Below are 19,728 nucleotides of genomic sequence, written 5' to 3'. Positions count from 1 at the left end.
CTGAGCTTCATGCAAATTATGTTCTGGATGCATTTCTTCCCCACTCATTATAGTGATGGTTTAGATCTGTAAGGCTGTATTTTCACCTGTGAGCTATGAATTTATTCTGTTCACCTGTGATAAAAAATAGTGGGATCTAAAAATGAAATCCTAGTCTGGGAACGAAAAGAGAATCTTGAGTGTGTCTGTACTTACTTAATCTTATATTTCCCAAATAGTTATATGTGCAAAAAAAAAGGCTGAGATAAAACTCTTGTGCTTTATTTTTTTAGGGTGAAAATGCCCATGTTTCTTTCAGTACTAAAAAAGGGAATATACTTATTTGAATGTTTTTGATGAATGCCACTAAGTTGAAAATTCATTCTTTAGGTTGGCAGGCTCTGGTAATAAAAAATAAAGGTAACTTGTCAACAAAAGGATTTTCTAAACACTGCTTCTCTTACCAAACTTTTGATGCTGATCCAGTTAAGAGCACAGTGCTTTACATCAACCATGTAAGATACAAATGCACATATATGCATTTAGCAATACATAGATGTATCCTAAGATACAGTGGGATACAAATTTTACAAGTAGAGGTCACATTTTTATAAAATGGGAATCTGGGTCCTGTTTGTTCCCATGATGTACCCTTTGAAGGCAATGTGGCATCTTCTTGTGTATCATTTGCCACTTGAGAACAAACTACTGTCACTGTAAATGTAACTACACAACCTCTCTACAGAGCCATACCCCAGTTTTTCCAAAAGAATCGGGAAAGGTGGCTGCAGTTTTCTTGATGAATGTATCAGTTTTCTGCAGAAGAAAGCGTCTGTTATTAAAACAGCCCGAGTACGACCAGCAGAAGACACTACCGCCTCTAAAGTCCCTGTCCTAGACGGAGCCCACGAGTTCTTGGATTATTTTATTAATAATAAATATCTTTGATATCCTAGGCTTCCACTGCTTTCTCGGATAAAGAGCGGAGCAGGTCTTTGTAGAGAGCGGAGTTCATGAAGCGGGGGTATGAGTCCCTGTGCATCAGCGTGTAGATCTGCAGCTGGGCATCGTCAAAGATGTTCTGGGAGGGCTCGGCCATGCTCCTGTTGATGGCCTCCCGCACGCGTGAGTCCAGGCTGACCTGGCGGAGGCGGGGGAAACACCAGGCTCATCAGACATGGTCCTCTTCGGACATCCACCCCCGACTCCCACAGCTTGTTGGGCTTTTTAAAAATCCCAACCAAGCAAGGTTGTCCCCAGTGCTAAGCTGCCAAAGGAGGAACTGAGCACAGAACAGGGGTCCCAAACTTCAGAGGCATTGGAAGCCCCTGGTGGGTTGGTTACACTGGGTGGGGCCCCTGCAGAGCTTCTGGCTCAGTGGATCTGGGTGCGGGTGAGAATCTGCATCTCCCATGAGTTCTCGGTGATGCTGGTAAAGTGATGCTTATGGGTGTTGTACTTCTTTTTGTTTTAAATTTATTTATTTTTAATTGAAGGATAATTGCTTTATGGTGTTGTGTTGGTTTCTGCCAAACATCAACATGAATCAGCCACAGGTATACCTGTGTCGCCTCCCTCCTGAACCTCCTCCCACCTCCCTCCCCATCCCATCCCTCTAGGTGGTCACAGAGCCCTGGGCTGCACTCCCTGTGTCACACAGCAAATTCCCACTGGCTATCTATTACATGTGGTAATATACATATGTTTCCATGCTACTCTCTCGATTTGTCCCACCCCCCTCTCCTTCCCCCTATAACAGTGTCTACAGCCAGACACAAAGTCACCTCCTTCTGGAGAATCTGATGAAAGTTATACACACTTTCCCCAGGAAAATGCTCACGATCTTTCACAGATTTTCGAGGGTACTTGGCACCCATTGGTGGGACCACTGCTCAAGTCTATGATGAGTGGGGGGCAGGGGGGTTCCATATTCTGGAGCAGCGGTAACCGGGCCGGGGGACCAGACACTGAAGGGGTCCTTTTTGCCCACGGCCTCGACCTCTGGCAGGCACCTACCTCCTTAGGAGAGAGAATAGAAATGTAGTCTTCATATATGACCCTCGCTTTCTCTTCAATCATGGCTTTATTCACTTCTTTCTTCAGCTCCTCGCACGCCATCCAGAAGAGCATGTTCTCCTCGCTGAACTCGGTCCGCAGAAACTCCCGGAAGGCGTTCCTGCCCGCGGGCGTGAGCATGAGCTTGTCAAAGGACTGAGCCCAGGCGCTGGCCTCCTCCAGGGTGGGACCCGGGCTGGGGGCGGGAAGAAGGGGTGTGGGGAGCTGAGGGATCGGGGGCTGATGGGAATTCAGCCCTGGACAGATGTCCTTTTCCCTCCGAGAATGAAAACCTGCACCCAGGCCCTTTCAGGCCGAGAAAGAGTTGTCCTCATTCCTCAAGCCTTCAGCAAAAATGTGAGCATGGATTAATTGTGTCTCCTAAAAAAGAGATGCTGAAGTCCTGACCCTGGACCTTGCGTTAGAAGTAGGATCTCTGCAGGTTTAACCAAGTTAAGATGTGGTCTTTAGGGAGGGTCCTCATTCAGTATAACTGGTATTCTTATAAAAGGGGGGATTTGGATACAGACAGACACATGCAGAAAAAGTATGAGTCGATAAGTGAAAATAAGTCCATTGATAATACAGGAAGAAAAAGACACTTTTAAATTTGGCATTATGGAGAGTAATTTATATGTTTTTCCCAACTTTAAAAAAAAAACACTTCAAAAAATAACATATTAGCTAAAGTATAAAAGAAGAGTTAAGAAAAAATGGACCTTTAAAATTTTCCTGAACCTCAACATAATGTGTATTTCATTATGTTCTTTTATTTAAAAATGTGAATCACATAAAAATAAAATATATCACGTTTTGCCAAGAAGCATCAATTTATATTTGTGATTAACAGGCATTAGATTAATAATGGAACTGACTTTTCTCCCTGTCACACAATAAATTGAAAGGAATCTGCTGGAATTTCCCTGGTGAGGGGACTAAGATCCCACATGCAATGTGGTCAAAACATTTTTTTAAGTTAAAAAAATAATTGAAAGGAATTCTGCTGAGTGAAAATGTGATGCAACATTATGATCTGATGTTAAACGGCAGTTAGGGAAGCTATTCTAGTGACACATATAATGCAAAACACCAAAAAATTCCAGCTGGGCACTCATGGGATGATGGATGTTCACTTAACTTACGTGAATGTGTGCAAGTTAAATATTTACGTGGTATACCTTAGGATTATACAGCGCTGGATGTCAACTATATCTCAAAAAAAATAATTGGAAGAAAAGAAAAAATAATAAGGAATTAAAAATAGCCAGGCTGGCATTTCTGTCAATTCAGTGAGCTAAACACTATGAGGTTTTACCTTTCTTCACAGTTGGGAAGGTCTTCAGTTCTGACTTCATAGGAAGTCCTTCTAAGTCTCTGTTCCTCCTGGTTTCTTACAGTGAGACTGCATGAAAGGAGATGTACACGTGAGGGTTGAGATCACTCTGTGTTAAGTAACAAGTTCCTTGTTTTCTTGACACAAATGACTCTGCTTTGTTTTCTTAAGAAAACCAAAAGTATGACAATCAAGTATTAGCAAAATAAATTCTATATATAATACTCTGGTCTACATGAATGATGGACAGTTTACATTTAGAATAATAATTCTTTTCGTAAAACAAATGAATAATTAGGCTGTCTGCACTTTGGGGCTACTTACAGTCATTTTGTGTGGATGTCTGTTTTTACTTCTCCTGAGTAGATACTCAGGAGTGGAAATACTGTCACATGAGGACTCTATTTTTAACATTTTGAGGAAGTCCCACACTGTTCTCCTCCAAAGCAGCTGGACCATGTCACATTCCCACCGGCAAAGCTGGCGGGCTCCTGTTCCTCCACACCCGGACCAGCCCTTACTATTGTCTGTCTTTCTAATTCTAGCCATGTGGTGGCTACGAAGGATATCATGCTGTGTGTCTGATTTGTATTTTGCTCATGACCCATGACACTTAGCATCTTTTCAAGTATTTATCAGCTATTTGTCCATCTTCTTTGGAGACATCTTGAGTTATAGTTTGACTAAATTCTGTTACTTTGCTCTCATACTTTGAAGACATTGCTCTCATCTTTCACAGATGCACATACCACATGATACCTGCTTTCTGACTGTGATGATGACATCCAGGCATAGATTTATATTTTATTCACCATAGTTGTTATTAGGAGGAGCCTGCTCTGGGGCCTGCCACCACCTGCCCCCCAACACACCATCAGTCCCCGACTTTGTTCAGGCCATGATCCTGCCTCCTATGCCTCTCAAGGCAGCAGATCGGGGACTGGGTAGATAGGATAAATGCCAGCGGCATCCCACAATCATGGGGACATCTCTGAGCATCTTTCAGGCACCATCTCACTGAGCCTGATGAGCAGAGGGAAAAGTGCAGACAAAGGGGCTTCAATGTGGTCTCTTCTCCATTGGTGGGTCTCCTTCCCACTAGGGGGTCCTGGACCTCATGGTGTAAGGGCTGCCAACACCCTTTCCTCCAGTCCCCTGCTGGCTCCTCTAGACTCCTACTCAGGGCTGAAGGCTTGCCTTGAATGCCAGGCTGCTCAGCCCTGTATTCCCACCAGAGTCTGGGGTTCTGTCCCAAACGGACAGACCTCCCAGCATTGGGTTCCATCAGTCCTCAGAGGGTCACACTTCGAGGCCCACCTACTGGAGTGGAGCTTCTTATTAACGCCAGCCTGAGGCAAGCAGGAGCAAACCAAACAAACTGTCCTGGACATTTCATTTTCTATCTTCAGCTCCCCTCATCACCTCATGTGATTCTGTCACTGATCTATCCCAGGGTTTCTTCTTCTCCACGGTCTGGGTCTAACTCGCAGTCAAGCCCAAGTACATTACAATGGTTTTATTGACTAAAGCTACACACACATTTGGTTGGCATGAGGAATATTTCATATACAAGAATTCAGAGATGCAATCTAATGCCCATGTGATTTCTGAGGGTAAATCATACCCCTTTCTCCAGATTTTCAGCAGTGACTCAGTCAAGTTGTATCTCTTTTTTTAAGCAATGAATGTATATCTTCCTCTCCGAGTAAGTTAGCCTATATTTTAAGTTTTTCCTCTCTCTGTCCAGCATAAATTTTAATACTTTTCTTTATCAAAATCAATATTAATAGAAGCAGGAGAATATAAAACACAGGCTCATGCTCTTTTCATAACCCTAATGTTTAAGACCCAGATTAAATTTTAACTCCTCCAATAAGTCTTTATCACCAAGTAGAGGGCCTTGAATTCACTACTTTTTGACAATCTAGGCACCATTTTTGCCCAGATATTAATATTCAATCATCAGCTGGCTTAGATTGTTCTTTAGACATTTGATATACATTAGTTAGCCTGATTTCAGGAACTTGACTACGTCCCTTCAGAGCTAGGATGCAGTCTTGTCTCGGGTTTTTTTTTCCAATATTTTTAAAAATTAATTAATTTTGCCTGTGCTGGGTCTTTGTCGCGACGATGGCTTTTTCTCTAGTTGCAGCAAGTGGAGGCTACTCTCTAGCTGCTGTGTGCGGGCTTCTCATTGTGGTGGTTTCTCTTGTGGAGCGTGGGCTCTAGGTGCACTGGCTTCAGTAGTTGAGGCACATAGGCTCAGTAGTTGCCTTATGGGGACCCTAGAGGCCATGGGCTTCAGTAATTGTGGTTCTTGGGCTCAGCTGCCCCATGGCATGTGGGAATCTTCCCAGACCAGGGAACAAACCCATGTCCCCAGCACTGGCAGGCAGATTCATAACCACTGGACCACCAGGGAAGACTGTGTTTTTATTCACTTGGCTGAACCCAGGCTTAGCTGTGGGAGGTAGGATCTTTTAGCTGCAGCATGTGAGATCTAGTTCCCAGAACAGGGATCGAATCCCGGCCCCCACATTGGGAGCACAGAGCCCCAGCCACTGGACTCCCAGAGAAGCCCTCATCTTGGTTTTTTATCTGTTTTGTTGTTTTTGTGGTCCTTTACAAAACCCATATCAGTGTCAGCCATATAGCATTTGCTTACAAAGCACTTACTGAATCTTCATAAGCTGGCACTGTTCAAGGTACCATTTTCTTATCAGGAGCATGGTCATAACAAAGCCACCAGCTTACCAGGAACAGCTGCAGCAGCAGCACCAGCAGAAGCAGCAAGCGTTGGACCCCTGGTTCTCCACTCCGGGCTGGCCGGGGGCACAGGCTGCAGGCTCCTGGGCTGCGCACACCGGCCGCTTCCGCATCTCCATCCATTCTGACCCCATCGGCTGCAACAGAATTGGGGTGGGGAGCAGAGTTAGCATCAGGTAAACTGGAGATTCCACTGTTTTCGTCATTGAGAAGATGCAGTGTGACTCTATCCCGTCATCTCCGCTAATTCTAGTAAAAGTTGGTCCTTAGAACCTATTCGTGTGTGTGTGCTAAGTCACTTCAGTCATGTCCAACTCTTTGTGACCCCATGGACTGGGCCCGCCAGACTCCTCTGTCCATGGGGATTCTCCAGGCAAGAGTACTGGAGTGGGTTGTGATGCCCTCCTCCAGGGGAACTTCTCAACCCAGGGATCGAATCGTGTCTCCTACGTCTCCTGCATTAGCAGGTGGGTTCTTTACCATTAGCACCACCTGGGAAACCCTTAGAATCCATTCATTTACTGTTTATTCCCTCTCTAGAATCTGCCATGTGCTGTGATAAATTCTAGGAGTGAAACAATGAATGGAGGTCCCTGGGCTAAGTTGCTCACAGTTCGGTCAAGGAGGTAGATGCTGACAGGACATCCCTTGACATCACAGTGAGGACCTCCCACAGATGCATTTCCCAGTTTGAGCCCCCCCCCCAACCCCACCCCTGATGGACCAATATCGCAGGGCATGTGGGGCAACTGCACTGACTGGATCACAGTGGCAAAGCTCTTGGAGCCGCGCCTGTGCTCTGCTCAGTGATGCCCTGGGCACACCCAGGAGACAGTGACCCCTCACCCACAAATGTGCTGCCACCTGTGATGCCCTGGCCTCCCTCCCTGGACTTGGTGCCCCCGGAAACCCCTTCAACCCTCCTGTTTCCTGAGAACTACAGGAATGGCTGGAGGAGAGAACTATAAAAGCAGCATAAGAAAGAGAAATTGCTGAATCCATTTTTAACTTTCGATACAGTGGTTAAAAAATTGTTGGCAGAGTAAAAGAAAAAAGATTTAAAGCCCCGTTAAAGAACCTTAAATAGGTCTTTGGAATTAAATTTTGTTATTTGTTATTCCACTCCAACATTAGATTTATTTATTCTTACTATTACTTATCTGCCTGCTATGGTGTTACTTCTGCTCGTCTCACATTCCCCCCTGTCTGTTGTTCAAGTAGAGGAATCTTCCTCTTTTCCATCTTGGGCCACTGGCTGATATTGTCGTCTCAACACCATAATCTGAATGGTGTTGAGGCGTGTTTTAATAAATGATACTAGTCGGTTTAAAATACATGGGCCAAATGTGAGTATCAATAATAGCACTATAAGTGGACCCAGGAAGGTGGAAATTAAGGTAGTCAGCCAGGGGGAGTGTTGAAACCAAGACTCAAACCATCTCTGTTGGGCTTCCCGTTCTCTCTTTCCTTGTGCCAGCCCCTCTCTCACATTTGCCATAGATTCTTTTACCACTTTTGTATGGTCTGCATAGAAACATTCTTTTCCCAGAGCCGCGCAGACCCCACCCTGTTGGAGAAAAATCAAGTCTAATCCTCTCCTATTCTGCAAGACCACCTCAGACAAGGAAGTCAAAGACTTCTCCAAGTGACTGATTGATTCTTCTTTGCGAGTTATATCTTCATCTACAGCGGCTCGTAGGGAGGAAAGCTCTTGGCCTTGCAGAGAGTGTGAAGCTATTCCTGTCCCTGCTCCTGCCAGCCCAAGACTGAACAAGGTTGCTATGGTGATCACACTGATTGGCTCTCTCTTTTGTCTTAGCATTTCCCGGTCCCAATGTGAGTACATAACCTCTTCAGAGTGGTATAAGATTTTTGGTATTACAGCAACCAAGACACAGAATTCTTGACTCTGGTTAAAAACCTTCACATTTAAACATGGGGTTAGCCCAGTATGTGAACAAATCCACCAACCCCCAACCTCTGGCACAATCCAATTTTTGCCGTGTCTTATAAGGGGTGTTGCATGCCCGAAAGAGTGCGAAGGGAAGGAGGGTCACCCAGTCCCCGCCAGTCTCTATTGCCAACTTTGTCAAAGTTTTTTTTAGGGTCCGATTCATTCTCTCAACCTGTCCTGAGCTCTGGGGATTATATTCACAATGTAACTTCCATTTCGTCCCCAGAGCTTGGGCCAGCCCTTGTACAATCTGGCTCACAAAGGCAGGTCCGTTATCAGAGCCCATAGTCACTGGCAGCCCATACCTAGGCACTATCTCCTCTAAAGATCTTTTCAGCACTGTCTCTCCCTTAGTAGGGAAGGCCTCCACCCACCCCGAGAAGGTATCTACCAGAACCAACAGATAGCGATACCCGTACTTACCTGGCCTTACTTCAGTGAAATCTATCTCCCAGTGTTGCCCTGGCTTTTCCCCTCGGTACCTCATTCCCGTGTGCTACTTCTTCTCTGCTCTCATTAGCTGGCATGCTTTGCAAGCCTGAATTCTCTCTCGTACAGTTGCATTTTGTCGAGGGAACCTCAGGCAGGCTGTCTGGAGAAGTGTTAGGGTAGGGTCTTTCTCCCAAGTGTGTAGTTGTGTGCAGGTGTTCACACAGGTGATGACCCAGTGTGGCAGGCAATATCAGGTTGTTGTTTTGATCTCGGTACCATCCATCTTTGTCATCCTTCTGTAGGGTGGTATCCTCGTTGCACGATACCCCAAGGTGCCTAGAGTCTGTAAGAGGTCCCCAGTGGCACGGCTGCATACCTCCTCTTTGGTTCCAGCCAACATAAGGTCATCCACATATTGTAGCAAAATGACCTCTGGGTGGCAAGTCCGATATTCATAGAGGTCCTCACTCAGAGCCTTATTAAACAAGTTAGGGGAGTTCTTGAACCCCTGTGGGAGGTGGGTCATACATGAGACGTTGAATGTGGGGAGTGATCCCCTGCCGAGCTTCCTGGCTCATGGGATACTGTCTCACCCTCACAGGAGTTGCCCCGGCCTTTAGCTCAATGACAACCAGATGTCTCTGTTTGGCCAGCCCCATCCCTGCCGTTTCAGCCCAGGCCAATGGGTATTTGTGGACCCACGGTTGTACATCTGGTGCTATGGTCTCTGAGGGCTTAGGCGCAAAAAGTCTGTATTCATCTCTTAAGGCTAGGGATAAGACATGTATCGGCTGTCTACGTCCATCCATGACTGACATTCCCCCAGGGTTAAAATGGATCTGAGCATTAACTTTAGTCAACAAGTCTCTTCCAAGTAGAGGGGCTGGGCATTCTGGTATCACCAAAAACGAATGGGACACCTGGTGGGTCCCCAGATCTACTTTTCGTTCTGTGCTCCAACAGTATCTTTTTGTCCCCACGGCTCCTTGCACCAAGCTGGTTTTCTTAGACATTGGTCCCAGTTTTTGATTTAAAACAGAGTGTTGGGCACCAGTATCTACCCAGAAGACAATGGGTTTCCCCTCCACATGTATGGTTACCCAGGACTTGGGGAGGGGTGCCGAGTCTTGACTCCCCTAGTCACTGTCTTCCCCCGCATATAGAACTCAAGTTCCAGGGGAGATTCCCTCTGTCTGGGTTGTTCCTCTCCTCGGGTCCCTCTTAGGGCACTCGTTTTTCTAGTGCCCCTGTTCTTTGCAGTAAGCACACTGATCTTTCTTTAGGGCCTGCCTCTTTGGTTTCTCTTTTTCTCTCGTCCAGGGGTCTCGAGGTTCCCTCAATTCTGTTCCGGCTTTTATCCCCGCAAAAAGAATCTGGGCTAGCTCCCTCTGGTTCTTCCGGTTTTCCCTCACTCTATGTTCTCTATCTTCCTTCCTGATCCTCTTAGCTAATTCCCTTTCCTCCCATCGAATTCGTTCTTCCCTTTCTTCTGGGGTCTCCCTATTATTAAATACGTTTTCAGCTGCTTTCAGTAAATCTTGTCTTCTCTGTTCTCCCAATCCCTCTATCTTTTGTAATTTCTTTCTAATATCTGGGACTGCCTGATTTACAAACGCTAACAGAGCTGCAGCGCGTGACTCCTCAGCCTGGGGGTCCATAGGTGTATATTGCCTGAAAGCTTCCATCAGCCTCTCTAGGAAGGCTGCCGGGCTCTCAGTGGGCTCTTGCCTTACTCAGTTTACCTTTGCCAAATTTGTCGGCTTTCTTGCTGTGGCCCGCAGGCCAGCCATCAGAGTCTAGCGGTACACTCGGAGATGCTCCCTACCTTCCACCCACTCAAAATCCCAGTTAGGCCACAACAGAGGAAACCCCTCGTCCACGAGATGAGGCTGGGCGGTTGGCCTCCGGTTGACCCCCGGGACCCGTTTCCGCGCCTCTGCCAGGATTCGCTCCCGTTCTTCTGTGGTGAAGAGCACCTGTGACAGCTGCTGACAATCGTCCCAGGTGGGGTTGTGAGTGAACAAAATGGAATCTAATAGGTCAATGAGGCCTTGGGGCTTCTCTGAGAAAGGAGGGTTCTGGGTTTTCCAATTGTACAGGTCACTCATGGAAAAGGGCCAGTACTGATAGGTTCACTCTCCGTCCGGGTTAGCTGGTCCCACTCGGACGGGGAGCGCCTGAACAGTGGATGAAGGTAACTCTGGGTCCCCAGGGTCTTGCCCACCCCATCTCCCCTAGTTCTCCCCTGGGTCCCCAGTGCTGGTCCCCCCCTCATAGTCGGTTCCCGTTGACCATCCTAGTCCTCTTGGTTCACCTGTGGGAGCCTCTCTCCTCCGAGGGAATATGCAAGGGGGGCACATATGGCGGAGGCCTCATCTCCGTTTCTAGATCTATAGAGAAAAGAACGATGCACCAGAAGAGAACGAGACCAGAGACAATGCCGGCACACACACAAACTCGGAGAGCCAAAGACAAACACATGGACAGACAAATGTCGGCTGACAACACAGCGCTGGGTTTTTGGGCCCCCTGAGCTTTCTTGCCTCCCAGTACTAGGTTCACCTTACCGAATGGCATCCACTGCTCACCAGACTCGGGCTCAGGAGCTCTCCTTCCCGCAGAGCCGGCTGCCTTCCAGCGCACTCGCTGGCCTCGGTCTTGCGCCGGCTGGAACGTCCAGTCCATTCCCAACCCTCTATAGAAAGCTTTTTCCTGTGCCAGATACCTTCCTGCTTCACAGCAGGGCCTCGGATTTACACTGGACGTTTCCTGTCCTGCCTGAGCACCGGTGCTATTATCTATCCTTCCTCTCTGTCCTGGAAGTGTTCTCTTCCCCCGGTCAAGGGATCCCGGACAAGCCCCCAAATGTTATGCCCGATGTCCAAATCCCCGATCAGGAAGAGAGAAGGCCTCCCAAGACAATGCAACTCACAAAAAGGGAAGCTTATTGCTGACTCGAGTCAGGGCTCCTGCCGCATCCCATGCAGTGGTGCGGGGTCAGAGAGCCCCGAGCCCAAGCTGTTACACAGATTTATAGGGTGAGCACACGCCGTTGGTAGTTGGTTTAAGCGGATTGGCTACAAGTTTGCAAAGCAATTTCATTGGTCAAACACACTCAAAACTTTCACGAGCGCGGGACTTTCCCGGGGATTTCCACCCTGTTCCTAATTGGCAAACAGCGGTCAGTGTTAAGCTGATTGGTTGTATCCAGGTGGCCTGATAATCTTACCACCCAGAAGTAGGAAGGCCTACTCCTAATCTAAGCTGCCTGCCATGGCGTTGCTTCTGCTCGCCTCACACTTTGTTTTAATTATCATAGTTCTATTATGTGTTTTCATATTGAGTAGGCTAAATTCTCTTTATGAATTAAAACCAAAAAAGGTTTTTGGCTGTTCTTACCTGTTTGTTCTTTCAGGGGAATCAGCTTTTCAATCCCACACGGAATTCTGGTTAAGACTATATTGAATTTACAGGAAATATTTGTGAGAAATGACACCTGTTCCAGCACCTATCAAGGATGACTGCGTCATAGACTGTTCTATTACAAGTTCATCATTAAAACCATGTAGTCTGTGAGCTTTAATTATATGCGATGGCCCATCTCTGGGCACCCTGCCCCTTAGATAATGAGCATTAAGCTAAAACGCCTTTGTTCCGCTCACAGGAAACATCTTGACCTGGCCCACCCTCTTTGCAACAGAGTCAATCATCTTAGTGTGCTGGCTTTTTGTTTGTTTTTAGTTTTATGTATTTATTTTTGGCTGTGCTGGGTCTTTGTTGCTGCTCTTCTTATTGCTGTGGCTTCTCTTGATGTGGAGCACAGGCTCCAGGAGCACGAGCTTCAGCAGTTACGGCTCACAGGCTTGGTAGTTGCGGCTTGAAGGCTTATCTGCCCCATGGCATGTGGGATCTTCTGCCTCATGTGGGATCGAACCAGTGTCCCCTGCATTACAAGGTGCATTCTTAACCACTGGGCCACTGGGAAGCCCCTGCTGGCTTTCTGAATAAAGTCGCTATTCTTTGCCCCCAAAACTGGTCTTTCAATTGACTGGCCTGTCCTGGTCATGAGCAGGCTGAGCCTGGACTCATTAACAACAGCTTTGGATTAGCCCTTGTCTTTTGATTACACAGGGATGTAAGTTCCAGGACAGAATGAGAGACCCATCAGAGGGGTGTTCTGTCCCTCACCCACAGGCAGAACGACGCTCACAACACCTGTCCAGAGCACCCAGCCTGGGCAGTCCATCCTCCCAGGTGGACCCAGTCCTCACCGCATCAGTGGCATTTCAGTGGCGCCAGAGACAGACGATGCTCTCACTTCATTTAGGACGTGGAGGGGCAAAGACAAGCCAGCACAATCTCCAGACTAATCAGCTTTGAACCATGGATGCTCTAGGTAACTGTTATTTTCTCAAAGATACTGATGCAACTTGCCTCATTAAAAACAAAACCCCAGGCCTTCCCTGGTGGCTCACTGGTCAAGAATCCACCTGCCAACGCAGGAGACACAGGTTTAGTTCCTGGTCTGGGGAGATCCCACATGCCGCGGAGCAACGAAGCCAGTGAGCTACAACTACTGAGCCCAGGCCCCGGAGCCCAAGAGCTGCAATTACTGAGCCCGTGCGCTCTAGAGCCCGTGCTCTGCAACAAGAAAAGCCACCAAATGAGAAACCTGAGCACTGCAACTAGAGAAGACCCTGAGCAGAAACAAAGACCCTGCACTGCCAAAAATAAATAAATTTTTTTTTTTAATCCCAGTTTTTTCGCAAAAAAAAAAAAAAAAAAAGGATTGTGACATGGTCATGTCAGCAGGCTTCAAGAGACTCCTGTTTCAACATCTTTGTAAGACTGGCTCTTAAAGTATGATTTCTGTTCTCTTCATACTTTCTTCCTCTCTTTGAGTCAGTATGGGTATTTTCACTTCCTGAAATATAAGCCATCCCTTTCATTGTGTTTTCAAATTTACTGGAACTTATCATTATAGGTTATCTTAATTGTTTGATCGAGATGCTTTAAATTACTGCAGGCCTGTTCAACAGGCAAACATGTAGTAACTTATGGGAGAGTTGTGTGTCACTAAATATCTGTAGAGAATTAATTTTTCAAATTTCATAGTTAATTAATATGAAGACTAACAACATGTTAAATACCTACCTATATACAAGATTTTAAAAAATATGCCATTGTCATATGTGTTAGTTCAGCTCATCCTTTCAGACACTGATATGTGGTCTGATTTGCCAAACGAGCTTTGTGCATCTTTTTTTTGGCCTCCATCATGTGTGGGAGAACTCTGAATACATTTCATTTTCACCTGCTCTAAGCAACACAATCAGTACTCCTTTGACACTGCCATTCTATTCTTCTTGTGGGCTATGTGTGGCACAGACTACTGGCCATAATTTCAGTGTCGGCATGATCCAAGCATGAGGCCCCAGCAACTAGCCTTTGTTTAAGGGTCTAGAGGCTTAGAAGTTAGATGAATGTAAAATCAATGTCAGTGACCTCAGAAACTGTTTCTATAATTTATGGCAGCCCGAGGAAATGGTAAAAAACATGTTGGCAGCTTATTAAATGGTCTGTAGTCCACTGGGCTCCTCTGTCCATGGGATTTTCCAGGCAAGAATACTGGAGTGGGTTGCCATTTCCTTCTCCAGGGGATCTTCCCAACCTAGTGATCGAGCCCGCGTCTCCTGCTTGGCAGGCAGATTCTTTACCACTGAGCCACCTGGGAAGCCCTATTAAATATTTAGATCTTAACTAAGAGATCATCCTACTCAAACATGGCTTTTCCATTCCCAGGAACCCAACATTTAAGAGAACTCTTTTCAAGATCAAGTAAAAAAAAAAAAGTAAATTCTTAATCTCGATCAAAATCTTTGGTAATTTGGAATTGAAAGGAATAACTAGGTATAAAAAAATTTAGCCTAACAGTGACTCTCTCGGAAAAGTTATTTTCTTGTAAACTTAAACTTGGCGGTTGGATTCCATGAGTAGCTATTTATTTTCATTATGGTTTCCAAATTCTGAAAATGGCCATTATTCAATTACGCATAGGGAATATGATGAAAGAACAAGCATTGCACAGGAAAAAAAAAATCTCTCTTAAAAGGGCCTGATTCTAAGCTGTAGAATCATAGACAAGGTCCCGATGAAGGAGAACCAAGAACCTTCAAGGACATAACATTAAAACCATCCCCAGGATGATCTTACCATCAGTAGGAAGTGATGGGCCCTGAAAGAGTTAAGCCAGAACATAAGGAAATTTGAGAAACAAACTCCCCCTCGGGTCGGGAGTTCTCTCTCTTTATAAGGACACCCTTTACAAGGACACCCTGGTCTTTATAAGGAGACTCTGGTCCAGTGTGGCCTCATCTGCACTTGATTACATCTGCAAAGGCCCTTTTCCCAAATAAGGCCACATTTACAAGTGTGAACAGTATTCAAGGATAATTAAGAGAACAATGCTTCATATTTTTATGGGGCTTCATAGATTACAGGAGACTTTCATATGTATTACCTCATTTGTATTTTTCCCCACATTTCCGTGAGCCAAGAAAGACAGTTATTAGTTCCTCTTCTCAGGTGAAGAAACCAAGGCTTAAAGAGGCTTACCTCATCCCTGAGGTGCCTCTGATGACCTGTAGCCTGGGTGGCCAAGCCCATTGTCTTTCTTCATGCCAGTTTGTCAATCCAAGGGCCTTCTGCAGAAATTTGACAGCTCAGCACAGACACATGCATTTTATTTTTTTCAGAGGCCTGCATTTTATAACACACTAATGGGACAATGTTTCCAGTTATGACGTTTACTGTGACCTGTACGTGATCTAATCTACTTAATTTTTAGGCCAAGGGAGCTAAGTGACTTTTCCACGGCCCCTTGGCTAGATGATAGTGTGTAAGTGACTAGAATCTACAAACTGTTCACACATATGACTCATGTTCTTTCCGATACATTATGCTGCTTCCTTTCAGACTGTACATATTTACATTTTCTTAAAAAACTTTAACCATTTTTTAAATTGAAATATAGTTAATTTACAGTGTTGTGTTGGTTTCAGGTGCCCAACAGTGATTGGGTTACTTTGAATAATATTTTCCAGATTCTTTTCCATTGTAGGTTACTATAAGATATTGTTCTCTGTGCTATTCAGTACGTCCTTTTTTCCTATTTTATATACAGATTCTTTACCATCTGAGCCACCAGGGGAGCCCATTTTATATACAGTACTGTGTATATGTTAATCCCAAACTCGTAATTTATCCCTCTCCTGATCCCTCTGGTAACCATAAGTGTGTTTTCTACATCTGTGACTCTATTTCTGTTTGTAAATATGTTCATTTGTATCATTTTTTAAGATTCTGCATGTAAATGATATCATAAGATGTTTGTCTTTCTCTGTCTGACTTAATATGATATTTTTATAAACATTAATATATACCCACTGGAGAAGGAAATGGCGACCCACTCCAGTGTTCTTGCCTGGAGAACCCCAGGGACGGGGGAGCCTGGTGGGCTGCCATCTATGGGGTCACACAGAGTCGGATGCAACTGAAGAGACTTAGCAGCAGCAGCAGCAGGTATTTAGATATTCCCATAAGTTTTTCATTTCTTTTGGCCCCAAACACAGAAACCATTTGCAAATGTAATTGCAGATATAAGATTTCATCAAAGGCAAAACTTTACATCCAAACTTGAAAACAAAACTTTTTTTTTTTTTTTTTTGCCTTGCTGGGCGGTATGTGGGATCTTAGTTCTGCGACAGCATGGAGTCTCAACTACTGGACCACCAGGGAAGTTCCAATAAAACTAATTTTTAAAAAAATGAAATCCCCAATAAAAAAGGAATACATGCTGGTGAACCCTCAACCAGGCTTCCATGCTGAGCACAGAGGCACACAGAGAGATCAGAGTTCCGCTGAACTCTTCAATCCTTCTCCCAGCCCCAGAAATAACCAGTGTTAAGATTTCAATGTGATTCTTTCCAGAACCATTTCTTTATCTCTTTTTTGGTTGTGCCATGAAGCATCTGGGATCTTAGTTTCCCAATCAGAGATCGAACCCTCAGCCCCTGCATTGGAAGTGAGGAATCTTAACCACTGGAGTGCCAGGGAAGGCCCTCCAGCACCATTGCTATGAAGATAAGAACACATAATTAACTTTAGTTTAAAACACAGTCTTAGTATGCTTATCTAAACAGCCTCGGATGCTATATATGACTCTGTGCCTTACGTTTTTTGCTTTAAAAATATATCAGAGATCTTACTGGATGGGACATGTAGCTCTGACTCCTTCGTTTAGTAGGTGACTAGGCTCTCATAGTTTAGATGCTTCGACATATCATGACACAATTACTCTTCCCCCTAGAGACCATAAAAGATTGGCAGATTTGACTATATAAAAATTCTAAACTTGGGAGCCATGAGCTAATAATATAAACAAGGCTGCCCCTGCCAAGTGTGGGAAAGTTTAAGTAACAGAAAGAAAATATTAACTGCAATGAAAAAAACATCAGATGTGTGTGAATCTGTGATTTCACAGTGATGCGAAAACACTCACTGTTACTTTTAGAAAATGTTAGGGAACCAACTGATTTTGAAAACTGGTAAATACTGACAGAGAATCAAGGTTTTATCCTGTCTTTCCCAACACAAACATGACTCCAGGGTAACCTAAGAGTTGATACGGAGAAATTTCTCTTTACAAAAATTTGCTTGGTGTTGTTTAGTTGCTCAGTCGTGTCCAAATCTTTGCAAGCCCATGGACTGCAGCCTGCCAGGTTCCTCTGTCCATGAGATTTCCCAGGCAAGAATACTGGAGTGAGCTGCTATTTCCTTCTCCAGGATCTTCCCGACCTAGGGATAGAACCTGAGTCTCCTGCATTAGCAGGCAGAGTCTTTACCACTGAACCACTAAGAAGTCCCTTACAAAAGTTTACTAGCTAATAAATGGAGATGCTCCCGCCTAGGCCATAGTATCTGACCACCTCTCATACACATTATAGGGCTTCCCTGGTAGCTAAATGGTAAAGAACCTGCCTCCCAACGCAGGAGACATAAGAGACATGGGTTTGATCCCTGGGTAGGGAAGATCTCTTTGAGGAGGTCACGGCAACCCACTCCAATATTCTTGGCTGGGAAATCCCAAGGACAGAGGAGCCTGATGGGCTACAGTCCATGGGGTTTCAAAAGAGTCAGACATGACAGTGAGCAGCAGCAGCACACACATTATGCTAGGGCATTAATTTGACTTGATTTCCTCTACCTCGCCCTCAAAGAGCTCTTCTAATATTTTACGTGATGCTAGGGAAGAATGAAGGCAGGAGAAGGGGGTGACAGAGGATGAGATGGTTGGATGGCATCACCGAGACAATGGACATGAGTTTGACCAAACTCTGGGAGATTGTGAAGGACAGGGAAGCCTGGCATGCTGGAATCCATGGGATCTCAAAGAGTCAGACAAGGCTGAGTGACTTAACAACAAATACTTTTTTAAAGATTTTTTTTAAGTGGATCATTTTTGAAAGTCTTCATTGAATTTGTTACAGCACTGCTTCTGTTTTATGTTTGGGGTTTTTTGGCCCCGAGGTAGGGTGTGAGATCTTAGCTCCCCGACCACACCCCCTGCACTGCAAAAGGAAGTCTTAAGCACTGGACCAGGGAAGTCTCCCCCAATATTTCTTGGAGCCTCTTCAAAGGACCAGGTTTTTGTCACTTCTCGGAATTCAGAACAGCTCCTCACCTCCACGGCCACACCTGTCCATTTCTTTTTGGCTGTTTCCTGAGCTCCCCTCAAGGAGTAATATCATCAAGAGAACAGTCTTCCAGGAACATTCTCTGCATCCTCCTGAGACACGCTTTCCCTTGTTCTCTGCAGTAACATTTCTGAGGACTTAGCCCCATTTGCTCCTAATTTTAGCCTCCTTTCGGTCTTTCTGCCTTCTAAGTCTTCCCAGCCTGGGAAAGCTCTTTCTATTAATAACATCCTTCCCCCAGATGCAGGATGATTTTTCACAGATGTGTGTCAGTTCTAGGTTCTGCTCCGACCCCGCCTGCAGGGCGAGTGCATCCAGGGAACGCTCAGTGGTGGTACCTGGTGGAGGGCAGGGTAGGGCTCCTACAGGTTCTCCTTGGGGTCTGGCACTCACCCCAGGGTGGGGTGGAGGAAGCTGTGATCCAGGACCCTCTTAGCCCAAGCCCCTCACTCCTGGTAGAACTGGAAGAAATCTAAGGCACAGGCTGGGAAAAGGAACTGTTAGACCTCCTTACTCGTGAGGGAGAGAGCAGTCTGGAATGCCAACCCAGAGGAGCTGTTTCTAAGGATGAGTGGCTCTGAGGCTGATGAATCTGGCAAGAAGTCTTTTTTGGCTTCTTGCTGTCTTTCACTGAAGAATCTACACAATGGGACTTCCCTCGTAGCTCAGTGGTTAAGAATCCGACTACCACCCGGGTTTGATCCCTGGTGCAGGAAGATTCCACAGGCCCTGGAGTAACGAAGTCCAGCGTGCCCCAACTGCTGAGCCTGCACCTCCTGGAGCTCCACAAGAGAAGCCCCTGAAAAGAGACGTCTGTGCCCCACAGGTAGAGAGTAGCCCCTGTTCACCGTAACGAGAGAAAACCCTCACGTAGCAGTGAAGACCCAGGGAAGGAAGGAAAGAGGAAGAAAGAATATGCACAATGGATAACCAACAAGGTCCTACTGTGGAGCACAAGGAAGTATCTTCAATATCCTGGGATAAACCATAATGGAAAAGAATATGCAAAAGAGTCACTATGCTGTACAGTGCAAATTAACACAACATAGTAAATCAACTAAAAAAGAGAATTTACACAGTGGGGTTTGAAAAACAGACCAACTGAAATTAGAGGGTGGATCACAGTGCAGAACTCTCTTTGGAGTTAGCTACCTACTCTGAAAATAGCAACAGGTGACCGTGGCTTTCTCTGAATTATATACTCCAGGCATAAACACCAATCACCTGGTGCCAATTAAGTCACAAACAGGCGCTTTGCCTGCCCAGGGCTCCCACCTGTTGTTATTATTAGCAGCTGGGAAATAAGAAGACTCCTGACAACAAGGATGTTTCTACTGTTTCAGGGGATCTTGAAGTCAGCTGATTTTAAGTGTGAGAAGCCTGTGGTCTAGTCATCACCAGAAAAAAGTCCGACTCACTCTGGCTCATGAAATATTAATGAAGAGCTAGAGTTA

General features: G+C 45.5%; 1 protein-coding gene across 4 annotated transcripts in view; it reads right to left on the bottom strand.

The window, feature by feature from the left end:
- Positions 1–240: 240 nt before the first annotated feature.
- The window catches only part of RGS20 (regulator of G protein signaling 20), a 55,311-nt gene continuing 35,823 nt past the window's right edge, over positions 241–19,728 (bottom strand). For 3 of the 4 annotated variants that reach the window (XM_020906696.2, XM_070477109.1, XM_070477110.1), the window contains 4 exons: positions 6,122–6,270; positions 3,350–3,436; positions 1,996–2,230; positions 241–1,120 (listed from right to left, as the gene is read on the bottom strand). In XM_020906696.2, the coding sequence (XP_020762355.2) occupies positions 932–1,120; positions 1,996–2,230; positions 3,350–3,436; positions 6,122–6,270 (660 nt within the window). In that variant the 3' untranslated portion in view covers positions 241–931. Of the gene's footprint in view, positions 1,121–1,995; positions 2,231–3,349; positions 3,437–6,121; positions 6,271–11,086; positions 11,520–19,728 lie in introns of those variants that run through there. The other variant, XM_070477111.1, reaches the window with a different exon arrangement.

Source organism: Odocoileus virginianus, chromosome 15 (genome assembly GCF_023699985.2).
Source record: "Odocoileus virginianus isolate 20LAN1187 ecotype Illinois chromosome 15, Ovbor_1.2, whole genome shotgun sequence".
Lineage (NCBI taxonomy): Eukaryota > Metazoa > Chordata > Mammalia > Artiodactyla > Cervidae > Odocoileus > Odocoileus virginianus.
Note: the sequence above shows the minus strand (reverse complement) of the source record. Positions and strands in the feature narration are given on the sequence as shown.